The sequence below is a fragment of the Nannospalax galili genome, unplaced genomic scaffold, assembly GCF_000622305.1.
Source record: "Nannospalax galili isolate Female #2095 unplaced genomic scaffold, S.galili_v1.0 scaffold412, whole genome shotgun sequence".
Classification (NCBI taxonomy): domain Eukaryota; kingdom Metazoa; phylum Chordata; class Mammalia; order Rodentia; family Spalacidae; genus Nannospalax; species Nannospalax galili.
The window spans coordinates 181,603-199,703 of record NW_008331547.1 but is presented as its reverse complement, the minus strand read 5'-3'; the positions used below and the strand labels follow the sequence as shown (position 1 = coordinate 199,703).

At 41.1% G+C, this 18,101-nt stretch overlaps 1 protein-coding gene across 1 annotated transcript in view; it reads right to left on the bottom strand.

Annotated features, from left to right (window-relative positions):
* Positions 1–17,871, bottom strand: part of LOC103728737 — a 47,987-nt gene extending 30,116 nt beyond the window's left edge. Inside the window, exons 1-5 of the mRNA XM_017796503.1 lie at positions 17,807–17,871; positions 15,047–15,219; positions 13,266–13,373; positions 12,047–12,226; positions 11,083–11,294 (exon numbers count right to left, since the gene is read on the bottom strand). Of these exons, the coding sequence (XP_017651992.1) occupies positions 11,083–11,294; positions 12,047–12,226; positions 13,266–13,373; positions 15,047–15,219; positions 17,807–17,837 (704 nt within the window). The 5' untranslated portion in view covers positions 17,838–17,871. The remainder of the gene's footprint in view (positions 1–11,082; positions 11,295–12,046; positions 12,227–13,265; positions 13,374–15,046; positions 15,220–17,806) is intronic.
* Positions 17,872–18,101: the final 230 nt, after the last annotated feature.

Below are 18,101 nucleotides of genomic sequence, written 5' to 3'. Positions count from 1 at the left end.
TATATAAAATAACAATAAAGAGAACTTGAATTTTCAGGTAGTAGAGTGTGAAAACAGGTAGGGGATGATCAAACTGCATTTCATTCTAAATAGATCAATACATATTCAAAGAGTGAAAAATAATACTGTCTGGTTTCCACTACCCGTGAAAGTGAGTTTCAAGACAGAGGTTTTTTTTTTTTTTTTCCTCTAAGTGATTTTTAAATATAATGATAAATGTTCAAACAAGAAGACCAGTAAAGCATTTCTCTTGAGTGTTTAGATACAGAGCTGGGAGCCCAAGGCAGTTAGAAAGACAAGGTCAGTTAGAACACAAGGAACCATCAGCTCACTCTACAGGAGGTCTACTCTTCTGGAAAGATCTACCTGCACTCTTGATCAGAAAGACCATGGAGACCCCAGAGATTTTACTCTAAAAAATACATGCTCTGGGACTGGCGAGTTGGATCACTGGTTAAAAACACCAAATGCCCTTACAGTTCAGTTCCCAGCATACACATGGCAGCTAACAACCATTCATAGGGGAACTGAGGCTCTCTTCTGATCTCCATTGGCATTGCATACATGTGGTACTCCTACATATGCAGGCAATGCACTCATATACATAAAATAAAAAGAAATGAAAACATACATATTTTATGAGCATGAAAGTCAATGGAAAAGGAAATGTTCACAGCATTTTCAATGGATGCCACATGGTCTTTGGGCTTCAAGACTAATCAATCCCAGAAGACAGCACAATTAGCAGAGTGAAAGTGTATATGCCTGGAGCTCCACCTGGATCACCAAAATAACTTACAAGGACTTCAGTCCCTGTACCAGCAGAATGGTTAACTCTGGCCTTTCTATATGGTCTTGAACACACAACAGAAAACTATAGCTGAAGAATGGGGTAATTGGTAATAATATAGAAGGTAAAAACTGAAAATTACTGCAAGGGAATTTAGTCCTATGGTCTATATAATCATTTATCCTTAGTGGGATGGTTTAACCCTGGTACTCTAAGATGTTGTTTATAAACACCTGCTTATGAAAATCTTAACTGAGGGCTTTATTACAGATACCAAGAAAATGGTTATGAAATGTTTAAGGAGAAACCTTCTGCCTTGGAGAGTGGGTTCTGTTTGGACATAGCTTTCTTTCTCCTGTAATTGAAGAGGGGAAGTTGATCCCAAGGGAACATCCCTTTTACCTGATTAATAAGGCTATGCTGACTTTTCAAGTTCTTGGATGGGGATAGTATGAACTCTGAAGCATACTGTGTTTGAATTCCTACAACAGCACCCAAGTCTGTTAACTGAAATGTTAACATTCCTGAAAAGTTTACAGCAGCCTTTAGCTGGAAAGGAACACCATAACCAAGTCCAAAAGATGGCTGTCACATGAGTGATGATCACGTGCGATGTGAGACTGAACGCAATGACTTGAATTGTTAGTATAGTCATCCTCATCATCATTAGAATCATGATGAAAAAAAAAGCAAACAAAAACCTTTCACAGACACACCATCCTATAGCCAGTCACATTCTGGGCTGAAGAAAGGCACTGTGCCACATAACCAGTCTGGTAACAGGTGCCTCACGGAGGTGCATACATCACACATGCGCTTGCCACAGCCTCACACCTGCTACGTGTGCAGACCAAAACCTCTGCTTAGTGATTTAAGCTTATGTTTAGATTTAGGGTGCACTCTGAGTATCACAGGTTCAGTCTTCTGGAAATACTCTGTTCAGAGGTTGTACAGCTAGCTGGTACTTGGCCTTGAACTGTGACCATGGGCTGACAGTGATCATGGCCCTGGACAGATGGGCCTGTGAGTACTGCAGCCTGAGAAGCTGGCTTGGATCAAGAAGAGCGGAGATTCTCATGGTTGTGCTGATGGACAAGAAGCATGCTTATGCACAGGTCTAAAGACAAGACCAGGCCTTTGGTGACTTCATCGGTGTGGTCACTTGAATACTAACTCAGGCAGGGGTCAGCCCAGCAGTCCACAGGGCAACTGAAGATCTTAGAGAAGAAGGGATGGCTAGCTTGTCTATGAGCAAGCTCTGTAATATGATAATATTACTCCTAAAAGCCAGAAAATTAACTTGAAAACACAAAGTAACAGCTTTCTTCATGCAGTCACCAACACAGGAGATATTTTTTGTCCTTGAGAACAACTGATTTCCCAATAGCTGAGCTTTGATTACTAAGACTTGACATTAAATGTTCTGGTTGCTTTCTGTCATGAGGCCTTTATCAATACTCCTCTATATTTCAGACCTTCTTTAAATAAAGTTACTATTAATGCATTCCTTTTTGCCTAGAATCATTCAAGCTCCAACTGTTTATATAGAAGGGACCTTATATGAAAAATTGCCTTTGCTAGTAGACACTGGATGGCCTCTGGAGGAGGGGCCCTAAGATGCTGTCCCTGAACTAAGCTCACTTTCAGCATTAGCAGCAACATTGGTCATCACCCTTTTCTAACCAGCAATGAGGGGTACTTCTTCACAGTGGGCAATGAGAAGGATTAGAGGGGCCATGATATGGAGCTTCCCACTGTCTCGAGATTTCATCCTGACACAGGGCTTTGTGTTGGGTAGAACAATCAATCCCAAGGGCAAGAAAGTCCCAGAGGAAACCAACCCCAGGCTACATAAGATACCCAGTTTTTGATAACCAAAACCCTGAGTGGCAATCAAGTAGGAAAAGTATCCAAAGTCTGCCATAACAACTGGAACTGATGATAAGTTTAGCTCTTTTCTGATTGACTGAATGCAGTTTGAGAGTCAGCCACACAGGGCCCGGTATTTCAGTAAATTGTGTGGGCCTGGGTCTTTGATCTACTTTTTGTTTGGAACTTGATGGAGGAGGAGGATAGGAATATTGCAGAGTTGAGGTCCTGGTTTGGAGAAGACCCCAGAAGATCTTGGTGCTAGGTTCACCAGAGAGGGGGGATTTCCTTGCTGGAGACTTGAACACCCCTTGACACAAGGCTTCTGAGATCTCACAGGGAGTTTTCTGGAAATGAATTCATCTCTCCACCCCTGGGGCTTCTGCCCCAGGCAAGGCATCTGCTCGCTTGCCTCCAGGAATTACCTGATGACTGTAGGCCAAGGGGTCTCATTTCTGTCCCAGTCTCTGAGATGTCATGCCTTTCTGCAGGTCTGAATTTGTTCACACTGCGGTTTCCGGCAGCAAAATCTCAAGACCACTTCAGATACCTTTTCTAGAATTCTGTAAGTGCTATAACAATTCTCAGACCTGCAGAACTCCTCTGCAAGGGATTGTTGTGATGGGCATCCCAATGACTTTGAGAGGTTTATGTTGTAACCTTTCTCAAAGATGTAATGGCTCTGGCTAACATCCCACTGCTAAGAAGAGTTCAAACTTGCTTCACCTAATATTGTGTGACAATTCGTTTTAAAGTCTACCCAAATTGATGATAACATCTTTCCCTCTTGTACCCTTCGCTGTCTGCCCTGTCCGTTCCTGGAGGATGGTGGGAGATAAGAATGGTCTGCACTTACCAACCTTTTCATTACCTAGAATTCAGGAAGGCCTGGAGTCAATCTTAGTGGTCTATATACTTCCTGTGATGGAAAATGTTTATCATCCAAGCACTTGGGAGATGGAGGCAGGAATTTCATCCGTTCAAGATCATCTTGAGTAGATAGTGAGCTAGAGGCCAGGCTGTGCTGCCTCAGAAATTATGCCTCCTTCTGTATCTGGGTTTTTTCCCTCATTTAATGTCTTTAATGTCCCTGTTCATATCCAATAACATTCTTCTGAGGTATTTTAACTGATATTAATATGGCTACCTTTGAACTTTTAGGAACCGAGAGGTGTGTATTTGATGTTTTCTGCTTATTACATCATGTTTCTTTTTCATTCCCTGAAGAACTTTCTTTTACAATTACAGCATTACCCTTGCCCTTATTTACCTGGTAAACTACCACCTGCTACTGTGTCAGTGTGTTCCCGGCCCCCAATAGTCCTGCTTTCGTGTCCCATATGTGTACACACACATGCATATAGAAATATCGAGATTCCAGTTATGCAATACAGCATACACTCTGTAGCCTTCCTTCCCCTCATGGCCCTCTCTTGTTCTCCTATCTCCCTTTAGGACTCTTCTCCCTAAAGTTTTAGTTTCTTGTCATTATGTACATTTATATGCTATTTAAATTGCAATACATACATGAAATGTGTAATAGTTATCTTTTTAAAATTCTCTTATTTTGCTTACCATTTGGGTTCATCCATTTTCCTGAAAATGCCTAATTATACTCTTTATGGCAAAACAAAATTCCATTGTGTATAAATTCCACATTTTCTCTTTCCAACTACCTGTTAATGGACATATAGGGTGTTTCTGTATCTTTTGTATTGGGAGTAGGGCAACAGTAAACACAGATGTGTGATGTGTCTCTGTGATGCTAACTTAGATTCTTTTGTTCATATTCCTAGACCGTGTACCTATAATGGGACTATATGTTAGTTGTTTTATGAATTTCCTGGGTATCCTCCATAATGATTTTCTTAATTACTATGTCGCCTTACATATCACCAGCAGTTTATAAAGCTTCATGTCTCCCCATATCTTGATCATCATTTTTCTTTTTATTATCCCATTTATTTACGTGTAAGTGTACTACATGAACGCAATGCCTGTGGAGTCCAGATGAGGACCTCTGGATCTTGAGTTATGAATGGTTGTTAGCTGCCATGTGGGTCCTGGGCACCAAACATAAATCCTTTGCAAAAACAATTCTCTCTCCCTCTCTCCCTCTCTCTCTCTCTCTCCCTCTCTCCCTTTCTCCCTCTCTCCCTCTTTCTCTCTCCCTCTCTCTCCCTCTTTCTCTCTCTTTAAAAAATTTTTTTGGATAAGATTTCCCTAGAGCTGAAGCGAGCCAGGAACTCACTATGTAGATGAATCTGGATCTCTCACAGAGATCCACCTGCCTTTGTCTCAAGAGTGGTGGGATTAAAGTACAGTTGGGGCTCTTAACCACTGAGCCATATATCTAACTCCTCTCCCCTTTCTCTTAATTTTAATTATACTGGGCTCAGGTGAGGGGGTATTGAAATAGTTTTAATTTACATTTTTCTATTGTCTAGCTTGAACTTTTTCCAAATATTTGTCATTTACTCTTCTTTCCAATAATCATTCATATTATTCTTTACATAATTGCTTTTTTCAATGTGTATTTCTATTGAATCTCTTTACTAATTCATATAAATTGTGTAAATCATCTTTATATCACTTTCCCATTTGTACCCCCAATGCCAAACCCCACTGGATTTCATGCATTCTGTCATATATATTAAAGCCTATGGAGTCAGGTTTGTGTACCCAGGTGTCCCTCAGTGCAAGTCCATCCACTGGAGTCTAATCAGCCTATCTAGAGTCTCTCCCCTAGAGAACACCAATGCTTCCTTACCTGGCAGTAATCAGCTGCCATGTTTCTCAGCTGCTGTTGGGACTGCTGCCCATATCCCCCGCCCTATGCTGGGTTTTTGTCTGATTGAGTCGGCATAGGTCTTCTGCACACTGTCACCATTGCTGCAAATTCATACGAGCAAGTTTCCAGAGGCCTGGAAGTCTCTGTTTCCCTGTGTTCATGTACCACCCCTGGCTCTTACAATCTTCCATCCCCTTTTCCACAATGGTCCCTGAGCCATGGGTGGGTGAGGCTTAATATAGGAAGTCTGCTAGAAACGTACACCCTGCAGTCTCTTATTTTATATTTTGGCCTGTCGTGGCCTTCTGTGTGCACTGTGGTCTGTTGTATAAGGAAGCTTCCTGGTGAGAGTTAGAGGGGCACATAAGCATTCTCTCTGTCCCCTGTTTTGCTATGCTCCATGAGCCTTAAGTGTAGAAGGTCCACTGTAGATGTGTCACTTAGGCCTGGGAACCTCACAAACACTTATTCTCTCTATATGACCAGTTGTGGAACTCTGTAAAAGTCTCCACCTGTGAAAAAGAAGCTTCTTTGATGAGTGGGGACTGGCACACTTGTCTGTAAACACAAGGATCCATATTTAGCACACAGTAAGAAATTCCACTTGTCCAGGTGTATAACAGAGGGAGGGTTTTCTCTAGGGTCTGTGACCTCTCTAGCCATGTGTATCTGACTATGTTTACTGTGCCACATAGTTCATTCCCATTGAACGGGCTTTAAGTCCAATTAGATAACTGTTGATTACCCCTGAGATAAAAGTGCCAGTACTGCATTGCTATAGTTTGATGAGCTTGTCCTTATTGTGGTCACCAGGTTTTATTGCTGGGCAGGGGTGTCTGTGTGTGTGTGGGGTAATAGGTGACAGGTATTATCAAGGTGGAATGGGGAAAGGAGGGTACTTTAACTGGGGAGGGAGAAGAGAGGTTCGACAGGGGGAGAGAGAGGAGAGATACATTATCATGCTTAGCTGCTGTGAAAAACCCGAGGGAAATGGATCATCCTAAAAACCTATTGAAAAATATACATAGAATATCCAAACGTGAGTGCGTACGTGTAGCTGAAGGCTTTAGAGTAAGAAACACCGTGACAGACAGAAGAAACCTCCCTTCGAATTGTTGGTCAGGGTGGTCCAAGAGACTTCCATAACACAGGCTACTACCAAAGCCCTTAATTACCTCCCAGGACCTGAAGGTAGGACTCTATTAATGAAGACAGGACATAAGATGCAGGACTTGGGGCAACAAAGCTAGAGCTGACCTGGGAGCCTCCTCCTTGAAGACTAGTTCTCATAGTTCTGGAGACACTATGCAGGCTGCTAAGGGAGACAATCAGGGGTCCAATCCCAGCTTTTACACAATTATTGACTGGGTGATATTTTGCTGTCTAATTTTAGAATTCTGTACACTTTTTGGATGCTAATCTCTGCCAGATGTACCACGGTAAGCATTTTTTCCTGTCTAGTAAGCTTTCTCTTTCCTCTTTGATGTGCTTTTTAATTCTGTGTAACCCCATTGGTTCTTTAGGGACTAACACGGTGAGCTGTTGACATCCATTTGAGGATATCATTTCCTATGTGCGCAGCTGAAATGCTTTTCCTTAGCTGCTTCGGAGTGTCATGTCTTACACTCAGGCTTTTGATCCATTGTCTCTTGATTAGTTTTTACAGGGGGAGAGATATGGATCTAGTTTTGTCCTGTGTGTGTGTGTGTGTGTGTGTGTGTGTGTGTGTGTGTGTTTAATGCCAGTGTATTGAGAGACCTTTCTTCCAGTGTGGGCTTTCGCATATGTTTTGAAATACCAGTGACTACATGCATGAGTTTCTTTCTGGGTCTTCTATGCTCTGTATGTCTGTTTCTGTGCTACAGCTCTGAGTTTTCTGTTACTGAGATTCTTATTTTTTTAAACTCAAAATGCTAATTAGTGATGCAACCAGTATTGATTTTTAGGCCAGGATTGCTTTGGATACTCAGGGATTTAGAATTGCTTTTTCTAGGTTTTGGGATAATGCCTTTCACACTACAGTGGGATTGTGTACATTTTGTAGGTCAATTTGGGGAACAGAACTATTTTCACAATATTGATCATGGCAATTCATGGGCACAGGAGATCTTTTCGTCTTCTAGTGTCTCCAATTTATCCATTGTTTGAAAATTTTCTTGGATGTGCGATTTCACCAACTTGGTTAGTATTGTTTGTAGCTATTTTCTTTGAAGCTATTGTGACTGGAGGTTTTTTTTTTTTTCTGATTACATTGTAGAGAATTTCATTACTGGCATACAGAAAAGCAGCCAATTTTTCTGTGGATGTTGTGTTGTGGTACTTTCAGAAAGAGTTTACCAGCCACACGAATCTTCTGGAGGAGCATTTTTAAATATGGAAAATCTTAACTACAAGTAGGGAGTAGTGGAGTTTTGTCAGCCATTTTAGATCTTCTGTATTTCATTTTCTTCTCTATTGTTCTAAGACTCTAGGCACTATAAAGAGTAAGACCCATATTGGCATTCAGTATTTAAAAGGGTACAAAAAGGGTGGTCTAATATAAAAGGAAAATATTTCATTATTTGTTTCTATTGATTTTTTTTTTTTTTTGCCAACTTCAGTGTGGAAGTACTTATATCTCTGCACTATGCTGTCATTCTCAATGAGCCGTCTGGCCTTCTTACCTTGGACTGGGCTAGTGGAGAACATTTAATACTGCCTGGCCTAGGTGGGAGTTAAAAGGGCAGAGGGTTTATTCTACCAGCCACCCCTGCTTCCTCTCGACAATGCTCCCTGTCTCTTCCTATCTCTAGGCTACCCTGAGGCCACTGCCTTTCTACTGATTAGACTTATCTGCTGAAAAGGCCCAGGGATGGGTGAAAAATTTCCCTCTCCAAAGGGTCTGTCTACTTTTCCTCAAACATGTAAATTCCCTTGCACTTCACGCACCCAGGCAAACTCTTCAACTCTAGTATACAACAGGAGAACCAAAAGCAAATCCACCCCACCATAATATCTGTCCGCAGAGTAAGACCATTGCGTGTTGTCTGGGGCAGGATCATCACCCAGCCTAGGATACACTGAAGGTTTTCATGGTCGTTGTTCTATCTCTGATCTGGTTGCTGATGTTCCTTCTTTCACAATGCATTTTGTGTTTTCATGGATTTATTTTCCCTTGGGCTGACATTCACCAGAGCAGAAACAATCTGGCACTAATAAGAAGCCACCATTTGTTAACACTCCCTCCTATGCCTGGATTTTTCAGAACTTACAACTTTCTAGAGGCCCCTGAAGAGGACATCTGAGACTATTAGTTTTTCCTAGGAACTCTGCTCCGAGGCCAGCATAATTTCTGTACTTTCTTTCCTGCTTTTTCCTTTTTGAGAAATCTCTTTTTGATTGTTTTAGCACTTTACCAATTTGATTTGCATGCCAGCCTCTGTCACGCTGACCCACTGAAGATCCCACTGTAAATGTGATTCTTTTGATTTCCAGGGGTCAGCCAGAAGGTACTCTAGAGAGAAACATTTAATTTTCACCTGTTCTGTCACATCATCATCTTTTATACTTAAAAAGGGGTGTGTTTTCAGACACACAAGAGTTGGGAACACTCAAACTTGCCTCAAAGAACTTTGGAAAAGCTTCTGCTCTGCCCAGAAATGAATCTAGCAACAACAAAACAGAGAAGACGGTAACTGGGCTGTGTCTCCTTTTATAGAAATTCCTGCAAACTCCTTGACGTACTCTGTAAAGGGTATGGTAATTCTTTTAAGCTGATGGTGAGCTAGCACCGTTTTGCATTGCTTAGCTGCAGGTGACACGCTGACCTACCTTCAACCAATCATCTCTCTTCCAAGTAAACAAAGAAAATCCTTGTCTGCTTGACTTAATGCTGATTGCTGATCAACAACATTACTCCTGGTGTTTAGTGAATGCTAGGACGGCGTGCTATTCCTCAGGTATTTCCCCACTATTTTGACTCTGATCTGTGCCGGATAGAGGTAAACAAGACAGGAAATTGGTTTAGAGTGCAGAGATGATCATCTGTGTTCCAGGATTATTGCAGTTTGGTCATGATACACCAGATTCTTCTGTGTCAGGTGGAAGAAACTCTAAGGCATTTTCCAAATAGCAAAGACAAAGGGGTTAATATTAAAGAAGGGGACTGTGAGGTTGCAGAGGGCAGAGCAGTGGGGTAGCTAGAGGAATGCAGCTATGGAATTTCTCCTGATGTACCTTGAGATGTACCCATTGATGGATATCTTAGGATATCATTAGAGTACCCCCAAAACATGCATCTGTCTCTTACAGAATTTATTTTGAGCCCCAGCATGCAATATATCTTTGCTAAAGTGCCATAAACCAGTGATGTTAGAACTTAAGCGTTGTTCCTGACCCTCCCTCTACTTCTTAGAATGTCAAAGGATAGAACTTCAGAGCAAGGAAGGGAAGATGCACCGTAGGAACTGTTCGTTCCTGTCTTCCCTGCTTTGTGATTTCAAGCAGCAGAGGCTGAGGGGAAAGTGGTAAATAATATGGGTATGTGATGGAATTGAAAGAAACCAGAGAAACCTTGCCAGGTACCATGAATAGAAGTCATGGATGTGTCTAACCTGATGCTGAGGAGATGGGAACTCAGAAGATCCTTGTAAGAAACCATTATTAAAGAAATTCGGAGCAATTTCATGATTGTATCTTAATACATTTCAGACTTTCTGAAAAACTTCACAGTATGTCGAGAGAGCGCAGTTGCATTGAACTTGTACTGCTGGTCAGTATATTGACTGGTGGTAGAGAGTGGCTGGCTTTGATACCACATCTCCAGGTTTCCCCGTGTTTCATAAGAAGGCTGGATTGGTGACTACTAACATCACTCTTTATTTTTAACAAATTTACTTACATTGTCCTTCTGGTTTTTTTTTTTTTTTTTTTTTTTTTGTCAGTTTAATGTGTAATTTCTTTTTTTTGTAAATTTTTTTATTGAATGTGTATTTCATACAGAATATTTTAATCATCTTTATATCCCCTTTCTCATTGGAACCCTCCCATAGCACCTCCACCAGAATTCATGCATTCTGTCATTTGTGTTAAGGTCTATTGTGTCAAGTTAGTGTCCCCAGATGTCTCAGTGCAAGTTCATCTGCTGAGGTCTAGTCTGCCTTTAAGAAGACCAGCTCTTCCTCCCCCAGCAGTAATCAGCTGCCAATAGTTCTTCATAGCTTCTCCTATTTGTAGACAATTTTAGAAGGAACATTTCAATGGTGTTGATAGATTTGGTATGAAAACAATAAAAGATATTTTGACGAATTGGCTTCTGAGACATTGACATTTCTAAATGGTTATTTTTTTAAATTTTATTTTCAAGGAGACAAACTGTATTCAAGCAGGAATTGAGAGATAAACATTGAAATGAAACTTTCGACTGATGGATTTCTGGGGCCCCTCTCAGAGCCCGGTGGGGCCCCTCTCAGAGCCCGGTGGGGCCCCTCTCAGAACCTGGTGGAGGCCCCTCTCAGAGCCCGGTGGAGGCCCCTCTCAGAGCCCGGTGGGGCCCCTCTCAGAGCCCGGTGGGGCCCCTCTCAGAGCCTGGTGGAGGCCCCTCTCAGAGCCCGGTGGGGCCCCTCTCAGAGCCCGGTGGGGCCCCTCTCAGAGCCCAGTGGAGGCAGGCTTCTCAGTTGTGCTCTGCACGATTCGCCAGTTCAGGAAATTGATGTAAGTGGCGACCTTATTTGAATCCCTGCGTAGGCAGTAAAACGTGTTATACATAGTGAAAAGCCGAGTGTCCTTGTTGGAAGACTTCAGGGATTCCAGCTGGTACCAGGTCGGCACCTTCCTTTGGTTATTATCGGTATATCCAGTCTGAAACTGATCACCAAAGTGATAGTTAGTGTTCACTTCCTATTGCTATTTTTCTGTTCCTCATGTCTTCTAAGTGTTGAATAAAGAACTGTGAAAAGTTAAACATCAGCCCAAACCATGGAATTTCTCAGCCTAGTGGCCTAAAATGTTGGGCATCTGAAAACTTGAAGTGGGAGCATTCAGTGCTCCCTGATAAAATTTGTTCTCACACGAACAGATTGATTGATAACCTACAGGCTTTACTACTTGACTACACACATGGATTTTACCAAAGAATGATGGAAGTTCTCGGGTCAGTTCTGTCACTTAAGGAATTTTCACATGTCCTAAGGACTGTTTTTTACTTTATGGGTTCTGATATTAAACCATGTCTTTCCTCGCTCTCTACCAGATCAATTCGTCTTACAGTGAATGCACACAAAACCTTAGCTACAATGAGGATTTAACTTGATGCTTTAAGATGCACATAGTCCAGGGATGACCATAATCAGATCCGAGGTTGTCAGACCTCTGCCTTCTATACCGGAAAGTAATGTCCAAGTCGCTGTGAGGACAACGGTTTACCATTGAGATCCCTGGAGTGTGAGGTTCTGAGTAAAGACCTTTGGGGTTGGGGTTATCAGAATCACCTCAGTAGTGAGGCTTTGATGTATTGGATGTTCACATTTCTTTTTTGCAAAGTGAAGTGTTTCAAAATGTACTTTTCATTACACAGGTCACCCTGTCCCGAAGCAGAGCTGCACACGCAGATCGCTCACCTTGCTGAAGATCCACTCCACTCCCTCAAGAAGCACTTTGTGCTTTTGCTCAATCTCTTTGGTTTTGGAGAGGATGGAAGTGGAGATTTCTTTCATGGCAGATATTTCGGTCACTAGATGTTGCAGAGGAGTGTTCCAGGCTTGCAATACAATTTGTACCAATTTCATTAGGATTTCAGGCTGAGTAACCGTAATTGAACAATCACATTAAAATAAATAAAATACAACAGGGTTAGATACAGGCAGTTTTTGCTAAAAGAAACAGAAATAAACTTTGTTATTATTGTTTGTTTTGTAAATGATAACAGTTTTTAGAACTGCAAAACGTAGCCACTGATCTTTTGTGAGGATAAAATTCAGATTTCAAACCTGTACTTTTGAGGACTTTATGAAGTTTTAGCACAGTAGTAACTCAACAAATTCATTTCTTCCTCCATCTCCTTTTAAAAGATGGACCTCTTGCTGTAAGTGAGAGTTGTGGGCATACGGAAGGCTGGTATCACTAAGCCACACATGTAGAACTGACTACATACATGCCTATTTAATGGAAACTTTATCATGTTCAATAAAAATCATAATTGTGTAGGACATCAGAAGTTGAGAGATTATGACAATTTTTAGTTAGATCTGGCATGAGAATTAGACAAGTCATTGTCATCACATAGAACAGACGATTGAATCTTGAGCAACGTCATACAACATTGTACATAACCCCTTTCTTCAAGTGACTTTTAGGTGGAGGCAGAGAAGTTAAGGAGGCATGAATACTTGTTAAAACTGTAGCAGAATGAGGAGGGGCTTGTACGTGGAGAAGTGGAGGAGTGTTCAGTAATGTCAAATGCTGCCCACGCAGGACCCAGAGTATATATGATGCATCCAACCATATTGACATTTCACATGTGTATGGATTGCTGAATGCTTGACCACGGGCATCAAACTTAGTTCCAACTTTCATACGAAGTATTAAGTATCATCCTAGGAACAAGACATTAGTAATTATGGATGTTTTCAACTACATAATGTGATGCTACTTTGTTTTCTCTTTGTGTGTGTGTGCGTGTGTGTGTGTGTGTGTGTGCGTGTGTGTGTGTGCATGTGTGTGTGCGTGTGTGTATGGGTGTGTGAGTGTGTGTGTGTGTATGTGTATGTGTGAGTGTGTGTGCGTGCGTGTGTTTAACCAAAGCCTGCCACTGTTTCACTTGCTTTTCTGAGGACTCACGTGCATGTCTTCCGTTTGCTTCTTGGTCTCTGGAGTGTCAAGTGTAGACGTGTGGCAGTGTTGAAGGTGCCTGTGGTTGTGTTCCCACTCCTGGCCAAACTTGTTTTTCTGAAATGATGAAAGATTCAACTGGTTTGTACTTGAGAATTGAGTAAATGGAACCAATAAACAGAAAATTAGTTTACATTATAGATGTGTATTTCCAAATATAAGCATTTTATTAAATTAAATTAAGGAATTAGGAAGGTGACCCTTGTACCTACTTTTTAAAAACTTTGATCTGTAATCTCATTATTAATTTGTCTTGCTTGCCAGTCTCCCAAACTCTTGCCCTGTTCACTATTCTGAGCCTTCCTAAATGTTACTATTTGGAAAACAAGCACCACATCAAGCAGAACTAGAAAGGACCGAGTGCTCTCCTGTCCTCTTAACCAGTACTTGTGACAAACACCGCAGTGCGCAAAGCCCTGCTACTTGCTACTCTGTTTTGTACTCCTTGGTCCAAGTCAGTGTCTCCACTAACACCATGTAACTTTCCTCCCTAACCTTCTGAATCTACGCTGCTGTCCAGCTCCAGGGTGAATTCAGAATACAATTGTGATGCTTGGAACAAAGTATTTTATAAAATGAGAGGCACAGAGCTGGAGTGATGGCTCAGTAGCTAAGTGCGCTGACTGCTCTTGCAGAAGACCCTGGTTCAGCTCCTGGAACCACATGGCCACTAACTATCTATAACTAAAGTTTTAGGGGATCCAGTGACCTCTTCTGACCTCTGCAGGTGTTACATGACACTGGTGTACTTACATACATGCAGGCAATACACTCATACACATAAAATAAAAATAATAAATAAAATTAAAAAAAAATGATGGTCGTAATGTATTAGGAAATCTTAATCAAGAAGCCAACTAAAATGGAAAAGACATTTAATATTTATATATTAATCAATGCCATCATTTAACTATCATACTTACTGCAATATATTTATTTCATATACTTATTCTACAAAGCTCCTGTTGAGGAAATTCGGCTGCGGATAATATAAAATATGAAATAACAGCCAGTCAAGAGTGGAGAAGGAGAGAAAAGCCACTCAGATGCATATATTGTGGGGACACATTCATTCAAACTTGGAGCTGGATTCTCACACACCCACAGAAGTCCTTGTCTGGGTGGCCTCTGACATTGGTCTGGAACATGTAACATGCAGGCTTCAAAGGGTCATCACAAATCGAGGCCTGTTTCCAACCCTAAAGCAGACCCCTGTTATAATTATAAACTCAAACCTTAAAATCCTTTACAAAATGATCCTTGCAGTTGTGGATTTCTGAAAAGTAATTATTAATCATATTTTTCTCCTGACCTGGTCTCAGTGTCTGTAATTCTGCCCAGTCCCTCCAAATAACTACAATGCAGGTCTCCTTTATTGGATGTCTCCAGTGTCCTAAGTGAAGAATGGCAAAGGACTGGCCCCTCCACAAAGAGCAGAGAGTGAACACTCTTTCTTAGCCATACTTTCAAGATTCTATATTACAGGAGTAAATTAAAACAGTAGCAAAAAAAATTTAAAAGTCATTTATGCACTTAGCAGGTATTTGACAGTTTGCAAACTGTCCAGCTTTCCTGCTCCGTGTTTTAGTAGTGGGTGCTCTCTCTTTTCACTATGCAGGCATATCACTGAACCACCATGAATGAGGTTTTCCCCCTTTAAGTTACAGTACCTCCCACCCTGGCAAGGATATCGCTTTTGGAAAGATGGTGGACGTTGATGGGGTACTCACAAATTCAGTGAACACACTTGCGGCTTCTTTTTGGATGTACTGAGACACCTTGACTGCCCGCTCAAATAGGTCCTTGAAGGATACCTGGCAGCAATCATCTGAAATAGGGCTTGTGGGCACAGAGGTCACATTGTCCCACACGAGCAGACTGGACACCAGCAACAGGAGTGTCCCTGATGAAAGGAAAAAAGGAATTACTCAGATCTATTCATCTGAAGTTATGTACAGTCTAGGGAAGCCTTATAAGCTCCCCTTTATACAATTTGATACATCGAGGCTGTGTGGAGATATAAACATTTACTGCTGTGCAAACAGTTTATAGATTTATATGTGGAAGGTGAGTGACTTTCTGCATCTTTGCATTACTCCCAAGAGTGCTTCTGTATTTTCCAAACATTTGGACCTTAACTCTAATTCAGGGTAGTTAACACATTTTCCATCAATAGTTTAATTTCTTGGAAGTTTCTGCTAATTTACAGTGGCGAGACCCACGCGAGTTTTTCGTTTTTAATTTGATGTTTGATGTTAGCATTTTGAACACTGATGTGAGAAAGGTGACACAGTTCACCTCTCTCTTTCTTCTTCATACATAGTAACAACAAACACATGATTGCTTGATTATTGATACTGAGGATAAACACATTGTGTAATAAAAATGATGACTTAGTCTGAATTACTACGTCAACACAGTAATATCATTCCTTTTTCATCACCAAAAGCTTTACAATTTGTCCCCTCAATTTAATGTTTACAATAACCCTTGTGAGTATCCTTGGTCTTCATATTTATCATCAAGCTATACTGATGAAATATACAGCTTCTAGAAGTTAGAAAAAGCCTTCCATGGTCCATTATTAAGAGACTGTCGAGGCAGACTTTAAAGCTGGTGACAATCATCAGTGTTGGCTTCATCATCGATTTGCCTTTCATTACATGGATGAACGCAGAACTGTGACCTATTGATAATTTATGCATTCAAGAGGAGGTGCCAGCTGGCACATAGAAACTAAAATAATCCCTTACCTTCAATGCCACTACTTTGCAAGAATTTCAGGAGTCTAGTATCCACAGAACCTTTGATAAATGCAATTGGAACTATCTAACATGGAACTAGGAAATTGGTAAAGATTTATGCATGGAAAAATTCCCAAGCTAAATAACTTAAAATAACTAAATATACCCCTAAATTGTGTAATATACTAAGTGTCTATTCCCCTTTAGCTACAACATGAAAATAATATTGCCAGATAATTCATATTATGGACAAATTGCTTTTCTATGGTTCATGTACTAACATATATAACATAAATTCTAATATACCTATATACTTTCCTTCCATTTATCATCTGAATGATTTTGATATTCTGGGGTGAATTCAAGAAGAGCAACAACAGTTTTGGTTTTCCACTTGATAAAAAATTATTTTTGTTACTAATTTGTGTTTCTTAGCAGTATCAAGAAAATAAAGCTCTTAGAACTAGCCTGCTTTTCTTCTGAAATGTTATTTTTGCTAAAATGAAATTTTCTTTTTTTTGTTTTGTTTTGAGACAGGATCTCCTTATTGTCCCAGCTCAGTGGAGCTCACTGTGTAAACCTGGATGGCCTCAGTCTCACAGAGATCTGCCTGAGTGCTGGAATTAAAAGTGCTCACCTCCAAGCCCAGATGAAGTTTTCTTTATAAAAAAATATTTTATTGATTCTTCCGGGATTTTCTACATTTTGATCACATTCAGACCCCCTCCTCCATTTCTAACTCTCACCTTACTACCTCCCTCGATTTATGTATTCTATTTTTTTTTTTAAAGTCCTATAGAGTCTAATCTGTGTTCTCCAAATACTTTTGGGTATGGTCTATTCCTTGGAGACTGGTAACTTAACTGTGTGTCACACCAGTAAAGAAAACTAACTTTCTCTCTCCAAGCAACTATTAATTGCTAGGACCTATATCATACCCTCTCCTCCCAAGGCTCAGGGGTCATTGTGAAAAAGTGGGCAGAAAGATTGTAAGAGCCAGAGGCAAAAGATGAATGCAAGGAACCCATGTTGTCTGGATACAACGCGGTAGTTACACATATGAACCCACAATGTTGTGACAATGTGTGTAAAACCTGTGCAAGCCTAAGCCAGACGAAACCAAGCATGGATGGAGGAGGCAGGCAAGCAGCTCCGGCCCCAGCTGAGAAGCTATCAGCAATTGAATAAAAGTTTCAATGTCCACACAAATCCAGAACTGAAAATCTGATTATTTCTTTTAAGGGAAGAAGCTCATAAGAGAGACCTTGGAGCCAGAACATGTTACTTTCAACCTTCTGCAGCTGCTACAGCTTCGATCCATAGACTCCTGGGTGTCCTGTCAAATGACTCAGTTTCGACGACTTTGCGTTTTGAGATGGATCATTCCAGTTCTGGAGCTCTGCAGACCACCCAAGGTTGTGTAGACACACCCGTGCTTTCAACACACTAGATGAGGGTAATACGCCCCCTTTCTACCCCAGGTCAATTAAAGCAGCAAAAATGTCTCGAGACATTGCTAACTATGTTCATTCTCCTTCTGAACGTCTGCTCTAAGTCTGCTCTCCTGTCGCTTTCTAGAGCAATGGTCAGAAACTTCCCAGCTTTATGCTATTCCGCTTCGCTGGATGAGACATTCACCCCCAGAAGGGCACTGACGACCCAGAAATCATATACTGTCCAAATACACTTTGATAAAACAACCTATTAATTAAGCTTACTTACAAAATGAGTGAAAGAGTTACTTACGGAAATGTGGTTGACTCAAAGAGAGATGCATCTCTGAGGAGTCCCGAGACACCGCGATCACTGACTCAGGGAAATGTCCTCACAGAAGTCAACGCTCCCCCTCAAATATAGTCCACACGCTACCCTCAGTGACACAAACTACTGTGCCGCAGCGGAAAGCAATGTCCGGAATCCAAGTTCAGGGTCTCTCGACCCTTCCCCTTTGAGGGACATGTGCGTTAACAGCCTCAGTACTATGACCACGGGCCTAATTATATCGTCATTGTTTTCCTTATATCTCAGCTGTGACTAGGTC